This window comes from Macaca fascicularis, chromosome 1 (assembly GCF_037993035.2).
Source record: "Macaca fascicularis isolate 582-1 chromosome 1, T2T-MFA8v1.1".
NCBI classification, from domain to species: Eukaryota; Metazoa; Chordata; class Mammalia; order Primates; family Cercopithecidae; genus Macaca; species Macaca fascicularis.
The window spans coordinates 65266980-65289850 of NC_088375.1; the positions used below are offsets into that span (position 1 = coordinate 65266980).

General features: G+C 38.7%; 1 protein-coding gene across 2 annotated transcripts in view; it reads left to right on the forward strand.

Moving 5' to 3' along the window:
- Nucleotides 1-10154: 10154 nt before the first annotated feature.
- The window catches only part of CR2 (complement C3d receptor 2), a 38907-nt gene continuing 26190 nt past the window's right edge, over nt 10155-22871 (forward strand). For both annotated transcript variants that reach the window (XM_005540688.5, XM_005540689.5), the window contains exon 1: nt 10155-10303. In XM_005540688.5, the coding sequence (XP_005540745.3) occupies nt 10246-10303 (58 nt within the window). In that variant the 5' untranslated portion in view covers nt 10155-10245. The remainder of the gene's footprint in view (nt 10304-22871) is intronic.

The following is a 22871-nucleotide window of genomic DNA, read 5'->3' on the forward strand; positions in this document are numbered from 1 at the left end:
GAGTTCTAGGGTACATGTGCATAACATGCAGGTTTGTTACATATGTATACTTGTGCCATGTTGGCGTGCTGCAGTCATCAACTCGTCAGCACCCATCAACTCGTCATTTACATCAGGTATAACTCCCAATGCAGGGTGCTGGTTTTCAACGAAGATAGTCAAGTGGTTTGGAAGGGGAAGGGATTATCTTAGCCGGAATCTAGACACTTATTCTACTCATTCTGATACTACATTAATTCTGCTTTGCAATGGGGAAAGAATATTCTTCTTATGTGACTCCCGAATGAACTTCTTTCACTATTGAGGGCCCAACATCCCACACACCCGAGGCCAGTGCGGAAACCCCCTAAAGGAAGCAGTTCCTCTTCTGCTTTTTGGATAACTGACCAGATTTTTTTCCAGGAAATCTCTAGGATTGATTTTGTGTTTTTACATATGACTTTTGTGTTGTATTCAAGATACCCAAATTCTAAGTAATGTAAGTTTAATTAGATTGCAAAACATTGCAACTGTTTTAAAACTCCATGTTAGTGTCATGACAGGAAACCATAACTGATTTTTAAAATACTTGAATTGGGAAAAATTAAGTCTCATGGAGAGTGATTCTCTTATCTTGCAGCCACCTGCATGGTCTCTACCATGCCCCTACACTTGCTATGTGTTCTTGGCAATGCCCCAGGAGGTTCAGACAATAGCTTATCAACACTGAGAACCACAACTTGCAGATGTGGTAGCCCCATTTACACAATGGCAATTGCTTTGTGCTGAAGCAAGGATGTTATCCGCAACCTATGGTCTGAGGGTAACTTGTGCATCAATAGAATTCTGCTGTAAGGCAGGAGGACAAGAGATGGTTTATAATGGCTTGATACCAAACTTCTTTATAATTCACCAGAAGCTAGGAAGTTCCAAAACTGATCATAGAAACAGATAGTATCTTTGGATAAATCACAGATTGAGAAACATTTTGCTAAGGACTTCTGGTTGGTTCATTCTGGTTGCTGTTGACAGCAAATATACCCTGTCTTCTTGATCAATCTGCAGTAATGATCCCTTATACCTTTGTAATATTCATCATTACTTTTATTTTTATCCTTCTCTTTATTCTTGATCATTCTTACTAGTCATTTGTCAAATTAATTCGATTTTTTAAGAACCCAACTTGGCTCTTGTTTGTGATTTCACTGATTTTTTGTTTCTCTCTCTCTCTCTCTCTCTCTCTCTCTCTCTCTCTCTCTCTCTTTCTCTCTCTCTCTCTCTCTTTCTCTTTCTTTCTTGATGGAGTCTTGCTCTGTAGCCCAGGCTGGAGTGCAGTGGGGCCATCTCGGTTCACTGCAAGCTCCGCCTTCCGAGTTCACACCATTCTCCTGCCTCAGCCTCCCGAGTAGCTGGGACTACAGACGCCCGCCACCACGCCTGGCTAATTTTTTTGTATTTTTAGTACAGACGGAGTTTCACCGTTTTGGCCAGGATGGTCTCCATCTCCTGACCTCGTGATCCGCCCACCTCAGCCTCCCAAAGTGCTGGGATTACAGGCGTAAGCCACCACGCCCAGCCCCTTTCTTCTACTTTCTTTGGATTTTTTTTTCTGACCTCTTAAGACAAGTGATTTTCAGATTTTCTTTTTTTCAACATATCTAATATCTCTTTCTAAAACCCGCATTAGCTGTATCCCATAAATTTTAATATGTTATTTTCTCCTTTGGCTCAGTTTGAAAAACACACTAATATGCCGGGCGCGGTGGCTCAAGCCTGTAATCCCAGCACTTTGGGAGGCCGAGGCGGGCGGATCACAAGGTCAGGAGATCGAGACCGCAGTGAAACCCCGTCTCTACTAAAAATACAAAAAATTAGCCGGGCGCGGTGGCGGGCGCCTGTAGTCCCAGCTACTCAGGAGGCTGAGGCAGGAGAATGGCGGGAACCCGGGAGGCGGAGCTTGCAGTGAGCCGAGATCGCGCCACTGCACTCCAGCCTGGGCAACAGCGTGAGACTCCGTCGCAAAAAAAAAAAAAAAGAAAAACACACTAATATATGTTCATTTCTATTATAATTTTTTTCTGCCCTATGTATAATTTAGACATGTCTATCTTAATTTTCAAACATACAGTTTTTTAAAGTATTTATAGGATATTAATTTCTAGCTCAATGGCATTGAGATCAGAGGACATATTCTGCCTGATTTCTATCTTTGAAGTTTTTAGAGACTTGTCCTATGATCTAGCTTGCAATCAATTTTTGTACATTAGCTTTCTGTACCTGAAAAAAGGTGTCTTCTGCGTTTATCAGGTGCAGTGTTCTATAAGTTCCCTATGCCTGGCACGTTAATCATGTACAAATTTTCAGTTTATTTGGGAATTTTGTCAACTTATTCTATCAATTATCAACAGATAAATTAAAATGTATCTGTGAGTTTAAATTTGCATTGTAAATTTGTCTGTTTCTTCTTGTATTCTGTTGAACTTTGTCTTAAATGTTTTGAAGATGCACTATTATATGCAGAAAAACTTAAATTATATCATCTGAGTGAGTTGTTCTTAAATTCTCTTTTGTCAACAATTGATATAATTACATATATCTTTTACTACTGTTTATATACTGTATCTTTTTCCATTACTGATTTTCAAGTTTTCTATATCTTTAGGGTTTTTTAAATAGTTTTATTAAACCATAATTCTTATACCATATAATTCACCCATTTAAAGTATGCAATTCAATGGCTTTTAGTGTATTTACAAATACATTTAGTCATTATCAGAGTCCATTTTAGAATATTGTCATCACCTGAAGAATACTCTTTAATGTCACCCTCTATCCACTCCCTATTATCCATCCTCCCATTATCCTCCTCTCCACTCTAAGCAATCACTGATCTATTTCCTGTCTCTATAAGTTTTCCTGTTGTGGACTTTCACATGAATGGAATCATATAATGTGTGGACTTTTGTGACTGACTTCCTCCACTTAGCATAATGTTTTCATGTTTCATGCAAGTTGTAACATATCAGTACATTATTCCTTCTTATAGTTGTTTCCATTATATGGATGTACCACACTTTGTTTATCCATCAATCAGTTGATCGACATTTGAGTCATCTCTACCTTTTGGCTGTTACAAATAATGCTGCTATGAACATTCATGTGCAAGTTTTTGTGTGAACATATGCTTTCATTTCTATTGGATATATACCTAGGAGAGGAATTGCTGGGTTTATTCATTTGAGAAACTACCAGATTGCTTTCCAAAGTACCTGCACCATTTGACATTCCCACCAGCAGTGTACAAGGGTTTCAATTTCGCTACATCCTCATCAGCACTTTTTATTATCTGATTGTTTAATTTTAGCCATCCTAGTGAGCTTTGATTTCTATTTCTAATGGTCCAAAATTCTAAAAGAATCAAAGCTCAAATTCTCCCACACCCCTAAAACGACCTAGTGGATTTCCACTTTCTCTTTTATGTTGCCCTAATAATTTCACCTATACATTCTGATTATATATATTTATGGGGATATCTAGATAGATAGATAGATAGATAGATAGATAGATAGACAGACAGACAGGATAGATAGATAGATAGATAGATAGATAGATAGATAGATAGATAGGATAGATAACATAGATAGATAGATGGATAGATAGATAGATAGGATGAATAGGTAGATAGATAGATAGATAGATAGATAGATAGATAGATAGATAGATAGATCTAAACACACACACACACACACACACACACACACATTTCAGCACTTAGGGTTGTTTTCAGTGGAATAATTCATCCAGTTAACCTAGGACATAATATTACTGAAAACAGAATTCCATACTTTTACCCATTTTAATTGGTATATCATTTCTATGGATATGCAGCAGTTCTTCATATGTTCTACATAACAGTCTCTTTTTAGTTATATGTGTTGCAGATGACATGTCTTATGTAAGTCATGTGGTTGTGCTCTTGTAATAATATATTTTAACAAATGAAGTTTTTAGTGTTAATATACTTGAATCCATCAAATTTTTCCTTTATCATTTGCATTTTTACATCTATTATAAGAAATATTTTACCCCAAGGTCATAAAAGTACTGTCATGTATATGTTCTTCCATATTTTTAATGTCTTACCTTTCACATTTAAGCCATCATCCACTGGAAATAGAATTAATATGTGTGGGGTTGGGATCGATTTTATTATTCCATTATATGTAATGAACTGTCCCCAAATTATCTGTTGAATAGTCTAATCTTTCACCAGCAATCTTCAGCACTACCCATGCCATGAAGCTAGTTTCTATATATGAGGTCTTTTTCTTTTTTCTTATTAATCTATTTTTCTACTCATTCATCAATACCACACTATCTTAACTATTAAGAATTTAGGTCTTGATACCTACTAGAACAAGTCTCAGCAAGTGTCAGTTTAACTGTTTGTGTCCCTTTGCTATCATATATTTTAGAATGACATTGCCAGGTTCCTTTAAAAATGTTAAATTTTGACAAAAATTGCATTGACTACACATCTGATCAGTTTGTAGAGAGCTCATATATTTTTTAATCAAGTTGTCCTATACATGAATGTGCTTATTTATTCATTTCTTTAGGTCATATTCACTTTACCTGAACAAAATGTTATAATTTTCTCCATAAAGATTCTTCCACTATTCTGTTAGATTTATTCCTATTACGTACTTTTAGTAAGCATCTCATCTTCTTAAGATTTAAAATGAGCTCAATTTTAAAAAGATGCTTCGGGTATTTTACCATAAGGAATGATATTTGCTGAGGTACTTTTTGTAAATATCTTTATAGGGCTAAGGGAGCTCTTTTCTATTTCCTTTAGTTAAAAGGGCTTTTAAAAATCAGTTAAATTTTATTACATCTTTTGTGAGTTTATGTTTGTGGTAGATTTTAATCTGTTGAAAATCTGTGTTTGTAATGCTAGCACTTTAGGAGGTCATGGCAGGAGGATCGCTTGAGGTCAGGAGTTTGAGACTAGCCTGGGCAACAAGTGAAACCCTGTCTCTACAGAAATCTTTAAAAATAGCCATGCATGGTGGCATGTGCCTGTAGTCCCAGCTACTGGGGAGGGTGAGGCAAGAGGGTCACTTGAGCCCAGGAGTTCAAGGCTGCAGTGAGCTATGATAGTGATACTGCAACTCCAGCCTGGGCAACACAGCAAGATACTGCCTCTAACAAAACAATACAAAAAAACTGAAGGTTGCTTCCTCTGAGAAAGAATGTGTTTCCTTCTGTCAGAAGCCAGAGGATCACAACAGTACCCTTCTGGGTCACTTGGCTTAATTCAAGTATCTTAAGTCAAATTACCTACCTTGTGCAACTCCCTACATACAAAGCTTAGTCAATTGCAGTAAAAATTAACACAGAACAACCTCCTTTGTGTACACCTACAAATCACTGCCCCAATTTTAGTTCCATTTACCTTTTTTTAATTGTCCCCATTGGCACCAACATGTATGTACTCTGGAGTTTGTTTATTATAAACAACTACAAAATCCTTTTAATGTATATCTAATGTCTTAAGCATATTACAGGATGAAAACCCTGTGCAGAATCCCCATTTTCTGATGAGATTTGTGGATTTATTCATTCAAAAAAATTCTATGGAGTGTCTACCATGGATCAGGCAATATTCATGGAACTAGGGGGTTTGAACATAGAGAAACAGACAGACAAACAAACAAAATCTTTCCTTCATGGATCTTACATTGTAAGAGAGACAAACACAAATGAGGTCATTGTAAAATATATAATGTGTTCAATGGAGCTAAGTAGTAAGAGAAGAAAAACAGACCAAAGAAGGGGATATGAATGGAAAGGGAGGTAAAAGTGTAAGAGGATATCTAGGAAAGATCTCACTGAGAAGGTATCTTTGAGGAAAGACTAGAATGAAATGAGGGAGCTGGCCACTGGGCTATTCAGGAGAAAAACAATCTGGGAAGAGCAAACAAGACCCTCCGAGGGAAAATGACCCCAGTCAGAGTACAAAGGGTGAATACTAGAGCAGCAAAGGTCATTGTGGCCAGAAGGAGAAAAGGCTCGAAGATGAACTCAGAGAAGTTAAAGGAAAGCAGATCACATTGGACTGAATGGATCATAGTTATGACATTGCCTTCTACTTTGAATGAGATAGGAAATTATCGGAAGGTTTGGAGCAGAAAGCAGTGATTTCTTTTTTCCTGACAAGCATGTGAACAGGATCACTGCAAGATACTAGACACCAACACACTAATCTACAGAGGAGTTGAGTTTTCGTGTTGGTGAGAAGTGTTTATTCATAAAAATATATTTGGGAAATGTATGAGGGCGGACAAGAACAAGCATCAAAAAAAATCATGAATCTAACTGTAAAATAAATGAAACAATACAAGTGCAAGTAAAAAACATGGATAAACTATTGTGTAACTTGGGTACAGATAATGGTTTTTAAAACCATGGCTCCTAATCCAGATGCAATAAAAGAAAAGATTTATCAACTTGACTGCATTAAAACAGACAATGCTTACAAGGCAAAACGATGCCAGAAACAAAGTCAAAATACAACTGACAAACTGGGAGGAAATATTTGCAAAATACATCCAGAATAATAATCTTAATGTATATAAATAAGTCTCAAACATTGAGACAGGAAAAGGCAAATATACATGATAAAAATATGTTTTATGAATGTTCAGACTTATAAGGAATGCAAATTAAAACTACACTGAGATAAAATGTCTCATTTATTAGATTGACTAAAATTTAAAACCATGATGACAGCACATTAGATTAATGAGGTGCTCTTACAGTTTTGTAGGAATATAAATGGTACAACTCTTATTAAGGAAATTTGGCAATATCTAACAAACCTACATATGTGTGTACCATTTGACCCAGCAATCCCACTTCTAGGAATTTGAACTGAAGACATGCTTCCAACAGCAGAAAAGTAAATATTCACAAAATTACTCTTTAGAGTATTAAAAACAACAAAACTGTCCATACAGAGAGAGATGGCTGAATAAACTATGGCATATCCACACAGTGAAGTATTGCATGCAACTGTAAAAATGAATGAGGAATATTTGAATTTGTAGGAAATAGTGGATTCCAGCATATTCGTTAAGTTAAAAAAGAAAAGTGCAAATGAATATCTATAGCATGCTTTTAAAATGTAATAAAAAAGGAGAACTAAGAAGACAAATGTGTAGCAGCTCATTTGAGCAAAACTAAAGATAAACCAGAAACTACTGAAATTGAGTACCTATGGTGGGAAGGATAGAAGTGATGGAGGGAAGTGACATTTCCCTTTTATTGTGTCTTTTTATATCAATCTGACATTTGGGACTACGTTAATGTTTTATTTAAGCAAAAAATAAAAAATAAAAAAGATTGAGGGGAAACTAAAATAGAATACAAAGAGAAACAAATTAACAGTATTTTGAATGAATAACAATCACACTGAAGAGGGGGAATAATCTGAGTAACTTTTGAACACAACAATGCTGTTTTATATTTTTCGGGCTATAAACAAAACAAAACTTTAAAAACGAGTAGATTTGATTTCCATCGTGGTATAGAGTTAGCAATTTTAAACTTCTTTCTGTGTATTCTAGGATTAAGCAAATAAGTAAATATATTGTGGATGTAGGTGTCTCACTGTTGAAGAAGGGAGTTACACATATGGAAAGAGGGAAGAATAGAATGAACTCTATGCTAACAGACTGAAATTGGAAGAATTGCTATGAATTCATGACATATATAAATATAGATATGGGAATGGATATACGTAGATATAATACATATCCTTGCTCTGTCTGCTGAGAGGGTGCAGAAGCAATGATACTCCAATAAAAATGAACACACTTAGCATCCAATCCTGGCATCTAAATGCCATTCTCTGCCAGAAAGAACCAGCATTCCTTGGAGAAAGAGCAAATTCCAGTGTCAGGTCTAGAGATGAGTCTGGAGCATCTGTGTGTGTGTGTGTGTGTGTGTGTGTGTGTGTGTGTGTGTGTGTGTACCAGAAAGCAAGGAAGTGCTCAAAGAACAATAAGAACAAGTCAAAATGACATAGGAACTATTTCGAGGGCTCCCACTGGCCCAATCAGGGAGAATTTAAGCATCAAAATAAATAATGGTAGCCATGAATTATGACCCATTGAGTAAATAAATAAAATTCATATCGATATAGTTTATGCTGATATAGATAAACGAATAGAGAAGGGTAAACTTTTATTTACAGTAAAATGCCAACAGATGAATATAGAAATAATTATTAAAGTAGAAAAAAACACCCTTTGACAACCATCATAGTAAAAATTGATTCAAGAAAGGATCATCAATAGACACTAAAATTTGTGGGTAAAAATTTGATGAAAAAATGAGGGATTTACATAGTTTTAAAGTATCTCCCTATAAAATACTTATTAATTACAAAGGGAAAAATGCTGAGTCTACACTAAGAAATATGGCAGGCACCATCTTAACTAAGTGACCAAAGTTACCACCACCAGTAATAGGACAAATAGACAACATATGCCTCCCCATAAGAATACGACATCCTTTCTAGTATTCCTGTCAAATAATTAGATTCAATAACCTGAATCTATCATGAAGAAATGATAGACAAACCCAAATTGTGGGGTGTGATCCTGTCTCCTGACATTCCCATCCACGTATACTGCCCTCCTACACTGAAAAGGGCAGATCTGTATAATCAATAGGATATTCTGGAGATAATATACTGTGATTTCTGAGGACAGGTCACAAAGGACATTGAGGCATCTTCTTTCTTGTTCTCAGAGAAGCTAGCTGCCATATCACAAGGACACTCAACATACAAGCAGCAAGCCCTATGACAAAATCCACTTGGTGAAGAATGAAGCTTCCAGTCAAGGTTTGGTAAGTGAGTCATCTTAGATGTGGATTCGCCTGTCCCAGTTAACCCTTCAGATGACTGCACCTCCAGCTGATGTCTTAACTGCAATCTCCTGAGAGATCCCAAGCCAGAACCACCTGACCGACCCACAGAAACTGTGAGATCATAAATGTTTATTCTTGCTTTACACCACTAACTTCAGGGTATTTTGTTATTATAATAGATAACGGACTTAAAAGTCATTCTCCAAAAATAATTGCAGTGTATTCATCAAAAATGTAAAGGTCATGCAATACCAAAAAGGCTGAGGACATTTTTCCAGATTAAAGAAGTGGGGGGGTGGGGAGTATGGCATAATGATCAAACACAATACATGATCCTGAAATGATTCTGGACCAGGAAAAACAAAGGTTGGTTTCTATTGTTGTTATTGTTTTTACCATAACACAGGTTATTGAGATGATTGTCAAAATTTAAATACAGATGGTAGCTTATAAAATAGCCTTGTGTCAATGTTAAGTTCTTATTTTTGATCATTGCACTCTAGTTATGGAACAGAAACTCCTTAGTGAACCATTTAGAGTAGGAATAAATGCTAGATGGTTCCAAAGTAATAATTATATAATCATAATTATATAATCACATCTATGTACATATATGTCTATAGAGAAAGAATAGAGAATAGTAAAGAAAATATAGCAAAATGTTAACATGCAGAGAATCTGGATGACAAGTATATGGGAATTCTCTGTAGTACTCTTGAAACTTTTCTGTAGAGATTACTTCAAAATAAAAAGAAGAGCAGAAGTGGCTGCAGTTCCTAAATTCCCGAAGTCAACTTACATTGTTTTTTCAAACTGGGAGATGAATCCACTAATAGATTTTGAAATGAGTTTGGTGGATTTCTAATGTATTCTTATTAGAAATAAGAATTAGAATAGGATAGCCTAGCCTAGTCTAGCATAACACAGCATGGCACAGAAGACGAACATTGCAGTTACTAAGGGTGAGTACTAATTTGTGAAAGTTTTGTTTAAGTTCTAGAAAGAGAAACAAGTGTAGTGGGTTGCGTGGTCAAAAAAGTGGGGAAGCCACCGCAACAAGGGGCGAGTCTGAGCCACAGTGGCTCAGAGCTCCCCGCCCACCTCGTGCCGGGCGGCCCCTCCCGCCTCTCCCACCCTCACCGGCGCCGCGTCAGCCCCCAGGCCGCCTACAGGTGTGCGCGCAGAACTAGCAAGTGTGCCGGACAATATTTAAGGGCCCGCCTCTCCTGGCTCACAGCTGCTTGCTGCTCCAGCCCTGCCCTCCCGGAGCTGCCGGACGCTCGCGGGTCTCGGAACGCATCCAGCCGCGGGGGCTTCGGCCGTGGCATGGGCGCCGCGGGCCTGCTCGGGGTTTTCTTGGCTCTCATCGTACCAGGGGTCCTCGGTGAGCTGGGAGGGGGAGCACGGAGGTGGGGACGCGTCCCGGGCAGGGAAGGCTTCTGTGCCGCGATGCAAACCAGGGGGCTAAAAGCGAGACGGTGGGTACAGTCCACGCGTGTCCTCCTCCCGCTAGCTTTAAGGGACTCCTGCAATAAACCGCCTGGTCGTGATTGTCCCCACTGGCTCCTCCGGGAGCTGGGACCTCCAGAATTGGAGGCTGCGCCACAGAGGGGCGCTGTCTGGTTGGCCCCGTGTGGCTGGCGGCGTGCTGGTGCTGGCTGTCTCCTGGCTCCCCGCCCCCGAGATTCTGCAGGTGCTCATCGCACTCTGGCCGGCGGTCAGGGCTACCGCTCGCCGCAGGAAATCTATCCACGGCGTGCGGCACTAACTAGCCACGTGAGGCTGTTTCTGTACACCCTGAACTGCGCTCCTGCCCAGCAAAAGCGGCAGAGCCTGGGCTCCCTTCCCTAAATAAGAGTAAGACCTGGTTCCCAAGCATGGGTCTCAGATTTTCTGAACTCTAATGTGATATTGGTAAAGAGATCCTAAACATTAACCATCCGTAGTTATTTTTGAGACATGGATTAAAACTGTTGTTTTCTTCTTGTTATTAACCTTCTGTAATGGTGTGGACGTCCGCAAAGGTCTCATTCACCGTTTATTATATCTTTTATCCTCCAGATTGGCTTGATTTTAAAGAAAGATTATAATTAAGATTAGCATCTCTTGGCTACAGGATGGGTCTAAGTTTCTAATTATCTCCAGGGTATCATGCATTCCTAGTTTATAAGACGTTTACTGTATGCAGACCTCAATAACTGGGTGACTTTTGGCAAGTCATTTAGCTCCCTGATCTTCAGTTTCTTCATCTGTAAAATGAAACTAATGATTACCTGGTCTTCCACCTCACTAAGCTGCCCTGAGTACAAATGAAACTAAGCAAAGAAAGTTGGATGTTAGTTGTTACTACTAAATGTCAGTAATAAACCTCCTGTACAAAACTGTTTTTATGGAGCCAGCATTTAAGCTAACAAGCTGGGTATCCAATTGTTTTTACAGACATCCAGCTTGTTGAGGTGTCTGGAATACTGCACATATTGGTTTATTACAACTTACTGTTTGCTTTCCTGACATTTTACTGTCTCCTGACCCTTAAACCTCTCTCCAGACCCTTATCTTCATCTCTCTTTTCTTTTTCTGCATATTAACTCCCTTTGAACAAATGCGCATTCACAAGTTTTTCTAAGAGCAGAATACAGTCCCTGACTTCTCACCTATTTCTAAATTTCAGAGAGGATATTATCAACTGAAAATCAACTTCTTCACCAGTCCTGCCAATTCAGGGCCACAGCATCAGCATCATGTAGGTCACGTAACTGAAGACCCATGAAACACCGGGTCTACCTGTCAGCCGTTCAAGCTCCTGTGCTTCTGTTGTTTGTCCATTTCTCATTTTTGTACCAGTATTCCCCTCCTAAGCATTATAATTACCTGTGTAACAACCTTATCTCTTTTAAGAGATTTTGGTTCTCATGATTGGAAAGGTTAAAGAGTGACTATATAGGTCACTTTTCAATTATGAAAACAACAAATTTATATATATATATATATATATATATATATATATATATATATATATATATTTGAGACGGAGTCTTGCTCTGTCGCCCAGATTGGACTGCAGTGGCCGGATCTCAGCTCACTGCAAGCTCCGCCTCCCGGGTTTACGCCATTCTCCTGCCTCAGCCTCCCGAGTAGCTGGGACTACAGGTGCCCGCCACCTCGCGCAGCTAGTTTTTTGTATTTTTTAGTAGAGACGGGGTTTCACCGTGTTAGCCAGGATGTTCTCGATCTCCTGACCTCGTGATCCACCCGTCTCGGCCTCCCAAAGTGCTGGAATTATAGGCTTGAGCCACCACGCCCGGCCAAAATATATATATTTTTATTATTTCACTCCATTGTTCAAAAATCTAAAAGGCCTCCAGTGGAAGAAAATCTAGTTTCTTCAGCCTTTCTAGCCCTTTGGAATGGGATCTCACTGAAGCTCACACCCCCTGATTTCTCCAGCTCCCTGTCATGTATGTGCTGCTCATGGTCTTCCCCACCTGTCTCCCGTGGCTCACACCTTACCCAGTCTCCACTGCTGACTTTTACTGCTACTGTGTGCTCTCCACGGATCATCTCTTGGCTCTTGGCCAGTTCCTGCACTTGAGTGTGCTTAAGAAACTACTAAAGTACCTTTATAAAATGTAGGTTTCTGGTTCCACCTCCCCCTCCAGAGGTTCATAGGTTTGGAGTTAGCACAGGAAAGCTGAGGTTTAACAATCACTCTAGAAGATTCTGCAGCAAGTATCTATAGGGCACACTGCTATAAGCAAAGTCAATGGGAAGCAAATTTCCTTTTTAGTGTTTTCCCATTTTTCCTTTTGTCTATTTGCATAAACAGATTCAAACTTCCCACACTTCTAAATTTTACTTAAGCCTTCACTGGTCATCTAAATTTGTCCTATGCTGAGAAAACAAAACCATGAAACAAGAATGCTCCCATTTTCTAATCAGCTACAAACCTACTAACTTACAAACTTACCTCCATCTGGGATTAGATTTTGTTCTCCACTGCAGAAAACCTGCTGAGACCTTCCCGTCACATTAGAATAAAACCCACGCCCCTTATTCTCCAATCTGACGCCTTCTGCCTCTCCCTGAAATTCTCTATGCCCCGCTCACTCTCTCTGCCCCAGCCATACTGGCCTTCTCTTTATTCTTTGAGCACAGTTGCACTAGGTATTCTGTCTTTTGAAATGCTCTTCCTACCAATTATTCCTTGCCTGGCTCCTCCTTGACATTCAAGGCTCAGCCCCCTGTTGTGCTTCTCTGACTCTTGTCTGAAGTATCCATATTTCAGGGCACTCTCCAATACAAAACCGTGTTCTATTTTCTACAGACCACCTATCACCATCTAAAACCTTCTTGCTTATTTATTTACCTGTTTGTTGTTTGTTCCCTCACTGGAATACAAGTTCCATGAGTGCAAGACCGTAATCTGCTTTATTTCCTGATTTGAGTTCCTATCAATTGCCTGTAACTTGGAAATTAATAAATATGAATTGAAATCTTGGTATGTTTCCTCCTATAACAATGAAAGAAGTATCCTTTCTGCTGACAATTTCAGCTCTTCTTCCTGTATTCATTATCATGTTCCATACCCTTTTGCCTTTGCAAGGACTTTACTTCTGCAGATATCTCCTGCCTTGCATCATCCGTGTGCTTTTTTCTGCATGATCATCCCCACCAGCATTTAAGTATACCCAGGAAATCCTTTGTGGACCTTCTCATGACCCACTGGAACTCCATTTTCCTGTCCCTCTTTTGTCCTTCTCAGCAAAACTTCTCATTGACTACTTACTCAAATTTCTTTATCTCCTTCTCCACTTCAGACAGGCTTCTTCCCCACCTGTCTCCTGGAGCTATTTCTTGCAACGTCACTATTGACCCTTGTGCTGATAAATCTAATGGTCATTTTTATATCTTAATCTTTCTCAGTCTTTCAGCAAAAGCTGATGATTTCCTTTCTCTTGAAACTGTTATTCTCATCTTCCAAACCAAGATACTCTTACCTGTTTTTCCATACTTCTCTGGTGACTCTTAGTCTTTTTTGTTCTATCTCTAAATATTAGAGGGTCTTGGGGCTCAGCCCTGAGCCTCTTCTGTCTTTCTTCATTTCTTCTTCCTAAAAGACCTCATCTCATCTTGTCTCATGGCTTTGAATACTATTTATATGTTAACAACTCATATTTATTATCTATAGTTCTGTCCTGTCTCCTGAGCTGCAAACTTGTACATCCATCTGCCTACTTGGCATCTTGATGTGGATGCCTAGTATGTTAGATATACCAAGTCTGAATGGAAATGATTCTGAACACAATTCCCTACCTGAAGGCCACAATAGACACCACACACACACACACACACACACACACACACACACACACAGTCCTTTTTCAGGCTTTCCATCCTCAGAACAGGGTAATTCCATCAATTGTGTAGCCCAAGTCAGAAGTCTAGAAGTCAGGAATCCTCCCGTTTCCTCAGCCCCACATGTAAAACAACAAAAAGTCTTGCCAATTCTATTTCTAAAATATATCCACTGCTCACTACTTTGGTCCAAGCCTCTTTTTTTTTTTTTTTTTTTTTGGCCCTAAACTGTACTCTTTGCTTCTAAAAGTAGCAGTTCGATCCACACTCTACCCAAATGTCAGAATATTCCTTTAAAAAAGTAAATCAGGCCATGTGATTCTCCTGCTTGAACTCTCCAATGACTTCTACTCAGGATAACATTCACATATCTGTGGCCTGAGAAGCCCTGCATGATCCCTTCTGCTGAGTTTTCTGTCTTCATCGCGTACCGTTCTGCTTAGCTCATTGCATCCCAGCCACACTTGCCTTCTGTCTGTCCCTGGAGCATACCAAATTCATTCCTCCTGTTAGGCCTCTGCCTAAAATACTTGTACTCAGCAATTTGCCTGGCTGCTTCCTTCTTCCTTCTTGTCCTTCAGTCACAACTTAAATGTTGCTTTTTCACAGGCCTTCCTTAACCATCATAACTGAAGTTGCATGCCACCCTGTCCCTTCTCCTTCCAGTGCATTACGTTGTGACATATCACTGTATTTCATATTTCATGTTCAGCACCTTCTTATTTATTTCCTGGTATCTACAGTCTATCTCTTTCTGTTGGATTATATATTCTATGAGGGTGGGAACCTTGTCTCTAATGTTCACAGATACATCTCCTGTGCTTAGGACTGAACTTTGGTTAATATGCATAACTGTTGTTAAACTAAATAACAAACAGAGAAAGACTCTCTAAAAGAAAAAGATATTTGTTTGGGAATAGAACATTGCAATGGGAATATGTGTGTGATCATGAACTGTGTGTATATTCAAGCAAGGAAAGGAAGACAAAGGTTTTTAAAGGAAAAATAATTGTTTTAGAATAATTATCCTTGGCTACAAAGGCCAATAACAAGGGTAATGCCAGTTTGAGGTTATACAGGCAGATGCCGGAAGGATGTTCTCATAGAGTTGCAGTGGCCTTTGTGCACGGTTGTGGTTTTTCAGTCTTTTATGGTAGTTTGGGTTAACAGGCATACAAGCATGAGAAGGTTTTCATGGCCTTCCCTGGCTTTGTCAAGGTGTTTTTTTGTTTTGTTTTGTTTTTACATTAGTGACTCTGTTTTGATTCTGACAACTTTGACATCATCATTCAAAACTTGCTTATCAAATAGCCAGGAAACCCAATATTAAGGTATTTGATTATATGAATTATCATTCTCAATAATGATTTTTCCCTCCTACCTGCTTTCCAAAATTTTGGTTTTATTTTTATTATCCTATATGTTTGTTTTTCATCTATTTCAAATGGATTTCCAAGCCATTCCTGGTAAAGTCCCTGGGCCCAAGTAATTAAATATATCCCTGTTGATTTAACTCAGAAACTGCTTCGCCTGGTTGTTTTTAACATGGTACATGGTTGGAAGGATGTGTGTCTGAATGTCAAGTCACCATCTTTGATCTTTGATCCAGTCATGATCTCCTCTGAGTTTTACTCCTGGTTACAGAAAGATGTGAAGAGGGTTCAGTGACCTTCAAGAAAATTTGTATTATTTGATGGCTCATGGATTAATCTTCCCTTTTCTGATATGATCTGCCTTGTGACCTGGGATTTTGGCTTTCATTAGTAACGAGGATTGATGTTCCCAAAGGAAGACAGCCCTTAAGTCTCCTTATTGGAAATGAGACCTTCCCATTTTTTCCCATCCAGAAAGTGTGATCTGTATCTCCTTTCGTCATGGGAAGTTATGCTATGAAGCACCCTTCTGCTTTTGCTGTTTCCAGATCTTCATTCCATCTTCATCCAGGTCATTGCCACTGATTAAATCTTGTAAATTTAAATTGGTTTTCCAGTTTGTGGAGGATAATTTGATATTGTCCTTATTTACATTTGATAATTACAGATTAAGTCACTTGACTAGAGTCACTAGTACAAGTAGTATCAGGATCATGAAGTTTGTCTCCATTGAGGTCAAACCCTGATACTCCTTATAGAATTTTGTTATTTTGCACAGAGTAAGCACTTGGAGACTTTTGTAGTTGTTAATGGAGAAAACTAAGTAACTGAGGAAATAAATCGAAGGGGACCTATAGTGATATCTGGTTCCCAATAATGATGCCTATTCTTAGAACCAGTCTTTGTGACTTCTCCAGTAGCAATGTAGGGTCACAGCTAAGGTCTGGCTGTGTTTTGGGAGCTTTGTGTGTGACCTTGTGTCAACTGGTTCATGTTTATGCTTTGACTTTCACCTGTACCTGTCTCAGACCTGTTTGAAAAAGAAGGAGATTATAAATTTGATATTTAAATACACTGCTATTCTAGGAGGGCCTTACAACTGTGTACTTTTTTTGCCTGGACTACCATCTGATCTGGAAGAAGAGTTAACTTCTTGTTTTCTGCTTGTCAGTTTAGGGCGTTGAAACTTGAGCTTGTTCTCATACATAGAAAAATGACTTTTCCAGCTATATCCCTAAGTATATCATTGCTATAGTTTCTTGCCTAGTGCCTAGAATAACTTCTATTCCATTATTAATAATAATATTGTTATTTGAAGTTACAGGAAACTGTCTTGAAATGACTATCCCTTTATCTAGTTCCCATCAGAAAGTATTTACTGAGTTCTCTTTGGGGGCATGTTACTCTACTAGATTAACAGAATAAAATAATAAAGAATAATAAACATGTTTTCTCCTCTCTAGGCATTAAAGGTTTAATAGCTAAGATAGTTATGTAAATTCATTAAAGTAATTTTACAGGATCATATGTGTACTGAGCTTTTACAAGGTCTCTTATATACTTTAGTTTCTTATGCTATCCTGGGAAAGTTTGTGTTTAAAATTTTTACTTTTTTGTCCCACAAACTCACCAAATAGCATACATTAGTTACGTGAAGTTTTTTTGCATACAAATAATACCTCAGTGAAACTGGGAAAACATTAATATCCACTCCCCCTACCACCCTTATAAAAAAATCAAAACATATGTACTCATCCTTCAAGGCCCTTGCCACATGCTTTTCCTGTTTTCCCCAGTCTCTGACCTCACTGTGAAAAAACAAGCAAACAAACTAAAACCACTAACTTTTACTTGTAAGGGTGAAGGAGATAGAACAATTCTGAGGATTTTCTGAAATTTTATGAAAAATTACTTTCTCCATCTCTGAAGTCTACCCTAAAAATTCTCTGAACCTCTGAGCTTATTTCTATGTATATTCACCCATGCTGCAATGACATGCGTTCTTCATTCCTCAAAATATTGCCCTATTTTAGACTTACATTCTAAAGATCAAAGTTTTCAGGATAATGGTAACAAGGCAGAAACAGAGAAGAGGTTTTAGCCTCTCTTGGTTTTTATGTTTCTGTGGCCTTTGTCTCTAGGTCAGGGTAAGTTTCTGCAAGGTTTCCTTTTGCTAAGCCTAAAATTCAGAGTAACCAGTCTTAAGTTTGCTGTTGGGATATCTTGCAAATACAAATGCTTTCTTGGGTATATCAAGAGGCATTCTTTTTTTTTGAGACGGAGTCTTGCTCTGTTGCCCAGGCTGGAGTGCAGTGGTGCGATCTCCACTCACTGCAAGCTCTGCCTCCCGGGTTCATGCCATTCTCCTGCCTCAGCCTCCCATGTAGCTGGGACTACAAGTGCCCACCACCACACCCCACTAATTTTTGTATTTTTATTAGAGACGGGGTTTCACCGTGTTAGCCAGGATGGTCTTGATCTCCTGACCTCGTGATCTGCCCGCCTCGGCCTCCCAAAGTGCTGGGATTACAGGCGTGAGCCACCGCGCCCGGCCTCAAGAGGCATTCTTTATCACCTCCCTAGAGATCTTCAAGTGGTCAGATGCTCAGCAGTTTTATAAGCATGAGTAATCCTGTAATAGAGGCATCTTTGGGTCTGTCGCTGTATCTGGATGAGATAATGTGTTATGTTTAAGATAAAAGACCAGTAAATTCACGTGTCATCTCAAGTGAAGAGGGCTCCTAGGTGCTCCTTTTACTCCTAGGGGCACTGGGTGTGAGGGTTAAGTCATGATAGCTGGCCAAACCTATTCATCCTGTGATCTTTATGACTTTGATCTATGGTCTCCATACTGTGTTAGGGTGAGGTTAGAAGTTAGAGTACAAAGAATGTTAATATTACCTCATCCTCATCCCATTCAATTCAAAAAATACTTTTAAGTAACTACTAGATACGAAGCTCTAGACCGGACAGTGGGACCTGGGAATTACATAAAAGCTAATCTGATAGTCTTTGCCTTTGAGAAACTCCTACAGTAGTTGTAAAGACTGACTCTTAAATATACATTGTACTATGATGTAGTTCTCTTATTTATGAAGTGTTATGAGGTCATAGAGAAATAAATCATAAATGCTACCTAGAAGAATTAGAGAAATATAGGCCTTCCGGGCAGAGGAAACAGCATTTGCAAAAGCATAATTATGTGCGAGAACATAATGTCTTTGGAAAAAAATCAGTGTCATTGGAGTATAGGCTACATAGTGATGAATGGTAGTTGATTAAATGGATTGGAGCTTACTTGTAAAAAATCTATGCATTTTTTCCCTATAAACAATGGTAAGTCATAGTAAATTTTTAAATGTGCAGAGTGGCATGACCACATTTGTGTATTAGAAAGATAATATGTGCAGTGGTATAGAAGATGTACCAGCCCAAGGGAGAACAATTAGAAAAGTAAATTATGTCATTCAATGATCCAATGAGAGACTGCTGCAATGACAAAATAGTTCGTTTGGGGTGAGATTTCTGGAGTCCAGTCACTAAACTTTGGTAACTAATTGAATGAAGAGCAGAGAGTAGAGGATGAGTTACAAAAAGGAAATGGTTAATGTGAGTTTTTTTAAGGCAGAAGATTTGGTAGATGATACCATAGATTAACAGAATATATATAAAAATGGAAAATGAAGACTCTAAGTTATAATTGACCACAAATAAAGTTGGCGTCCATGCACAGAAATACAGACTGTGTGCATTAAACAAGTAGTGTTCTAGGGTTGACTGATCCTTTGGAAAGTTTTGTAATTGAAGAATTTCTGTGAGTAAACATAAGCAGGCCTGTCAGCAAGTCCAGTCAGGTTGAGATCTAATATAAAACACAAAAAATCTCCAAAAAGTCTCCTAAATCCCAGTCTGGAATTCTGTTTGGGTTGGTTTGGTTTTCTTTTGTAGGTAAATCATGTATGATTCATAGAGAACTCCTTTAGGACTCTGTGATTACACACATGGGTATTGCATTTGGGTCGACAGTGACATAATTTTGTAATAAAGGGTGGGTTGGCAGGAGACATTTCCAGGGTACATGGATACCAGAACAGCAGTTCCAACCAGAAACCGTCACTCTTCCAAAAGAGATCTGAGTAATTGCCACATACTTTTTAAAATAAATAAGGAAAAAGGAATCACCTCCCTGATCTACTCTAGAGACACTGCTTCAAGATTACCAGCTAGAGAGGATTCCTAGGAGACAAGGAAGTTTTGGCTACTCTCTTCCAATTTTAAATCTCCAGTGCTACTGCCCAGGAGCTTGAATTTCATTTGATTTTAAATTGTATGAGTCCTTAATCTATCACCCCTACTTGTCATAAATGATATTCTATTCTTTGCTATTCTTTCAGCAGAGAAAGAACTAAGCTTTTCTAAAATGTAAGTCTAGCTGGGAGATGATCACTCATCTCTTTTTTATTTTTATTTTAAGTTCTGGGGTACATGTGCAGGATGTGCAGTTATGTTACATAGGTAAACGTGTGCTGTGAGATTTCTCATCTCTTTGTGTTTAGTGACTCATCTGCTATATGTATTATCTCAGATAATATTGTAACCTGGGATAATGACATACATTTTTAGGAATGTAAGTAAAACAATCTCTTTATTGCACCCTATTTAATTCCTCTTGCCCCTTCCAGAGGGAAATTGGGCATCTGCACACCAAAGTGAGTAGCCAGGAGGGTTACACTTGGTTTGAGTAGCTCTAAGCACACAGCTATGACTTACCCATCTTCCTTATGGCCCCCAATCCTACCACACTTTCCTTTGTTTACTGTCCTTTGATTATAATTTATTTCATAGTGAATAAATGCTTACATCTAAAACATTCCAGGAGATTACACACTGCCAACTTTATTCCATGCAAAAAGTAAGCTACCCTAGGTCCCTTCTATAACAATTTGTCTGTGGTCTGGGGTGGGGACTGGTGACCAGCTCATAGCTTTTTGGTTTTTACCAGCCAGTTCCATATATCTTTCGACCTTGCTACTTCCTATTTAGAATCATCTTTGAGATCAGGATACAGAATTTCAACAAAATGGGTAAATTGCAGGCTGAGTTGCCGTTTGGATTGCAAGAATGAAGAGAAAATTCTCAGAAAGTATAATATTCTCTCTTTCTCCACCTACTCCTTAAAAAGGTATTCCTTGTAAGTCACTCCCAGCCATCCCCAATGACAGCAGCAACAGGGAGAGAGGTTTACTATGAAATCATCAGTGCCATATTGGATATAATAGGGAAAAGCTGTTTGACCTCTTGGTTGAGAGTCAATGCATTGCACTAGCAAAGGTAATCAAGTTGATATCTGGAGCTCTGCAGCAACCCTCCTCTTCAGTGTATTACTCTTACCTGAATGCTCAATTATAGAAGTTGAAAATGGAGTTGTGGAATCTGGATTATGTTCATTTTTTAAAAATGATACAGTGATATTTAAGTGTAAGCTTGGTTTTACCATGAAAGGCAGCAATGTAATATGATGTCAACTAAACAGCAAACAGAATCCTCTACTGCCAACGTGCTTCAGGGGTGAGTTGGGCTGAAACTTCAGGATCTAGAAATAAAACAAGGTTTTTTTTTTGGGAAACAGGTATATGGTACCTATGGAAAGAGCAGAAGGAAGATAGTATATGTGGTTGCGTTTTCTAGTTAAAGAGGTTTTTATTGTTGTTGTTTGTTTTTTGTTTCTGTTTTTGTTTTTTTGAGATGGAGTCTCGCTCAGTTGCCCAGGCTGGAATACAATGGCATGACCTTGGCTCACTGCAAACTCCACCTCCTGGGTTCAAGTGATTCTCCTGTCTCAGCCTCCCGAGTAGCTGGGATTACAGGCACCCGCTATCATGCCTGGCTAAATTTTGTATTTTTGTAGAGATGGGGTTTCACTATGTTGGCCAGACTGGTCTTGAACTCCTGACCTCAGGTGATCCACCTGCCTCAGCCTCCCAAAGTGCTGGAATTACAGACGTGAACCACCACACCTGGCCTAGTTAAAGAGTTTAAAAGTAAACTTTGAAAGTAATATCTAAATGTTGCAGATGTAGGACTTCTTTCTCTTTTGTATTTTGGGGCAGTACTAGATCTGTGTTATTGTAGGGGAAATTAAAAGATGCTTTTTTAAAAAGCAGATAGCACCAAAGTCAATGATTAGAGATTTGTGTGTGTGTGTGTGTATATATATATATACATATATATATATATGACTAGATTTTATTCAAAGGAAGATAAGATGAACTCTCAATTCCATTGGCTGAACTCTCAATCCCATTGGCCACACCAATGGGGGAAATTGGCTGAGATCAGAATTTGACTCAAAACACTGTAGATGGGCACATGCCTCAGGACATCCTGAGGCTGTGTCACAGGCACAAAATTAAAAATAAAAAAATACTGTGGACATTATACATTTTCATACTGAAAAATGAAGTCTTTATGAAAGAAGGCTAGTCATCAGGTTGAGTCTGCACCCACCATTCTCCCCTTCTCCTCTTCTTTTACTGGGAAGTGTCTGCCTTTCTAAAAACCTGGCAACATTGAAAGCTTTGTCCACAAAGCTCAGAAACCTCATTAGCCTTGTTTTTGGAGCAGGAAGGAAGAGGTAGATTTTGGTGGTGAAAATGTGTTGCAAAAGTTTAGTTTCACTGGCTACGATATTGATGAGAGAATGGCTCAGACCCTTTGAACTGAATGAAATGGAAAATGATGAGTAAGGTAATGTTTCCTGTCATAAATCAAGATAAAGAAAACAGATAGTTATAAAGTTCATCAATTCTGAAAAAAAAAATGCATGTCAGCTCTGCTCTATGTCACCCAAAGGACTCTCTGCCTTACCTTTAGGACAGCTTATGGGAACACCTTCATCCCATGCCTACTAACCCCAAGCTGGTGGTAGAGAAGATTGCTCTTATTTTAGAAAGAGCTTCTCTATGCTGCAGAGAAGAATGTCTTACTCTTTTCTCAGGGAATCTGCCACCTCCACATATCTACCATGATAATTATAACAAAAGAGATAAGGAAGTGTCCTACAGATATAAGCCTGGCTACACTCTCATTGGAACTAACTCTGTGCAGCGTATGTCCTTGGAAACCTGGAACCATGTAGCACTAAAATGTGCAGGTGCCCAAAGTTCTACTCCATCTAAAGAAAACTCAACAGTTCCTTGCTTACGTATCAACCTTGTCTCTTTT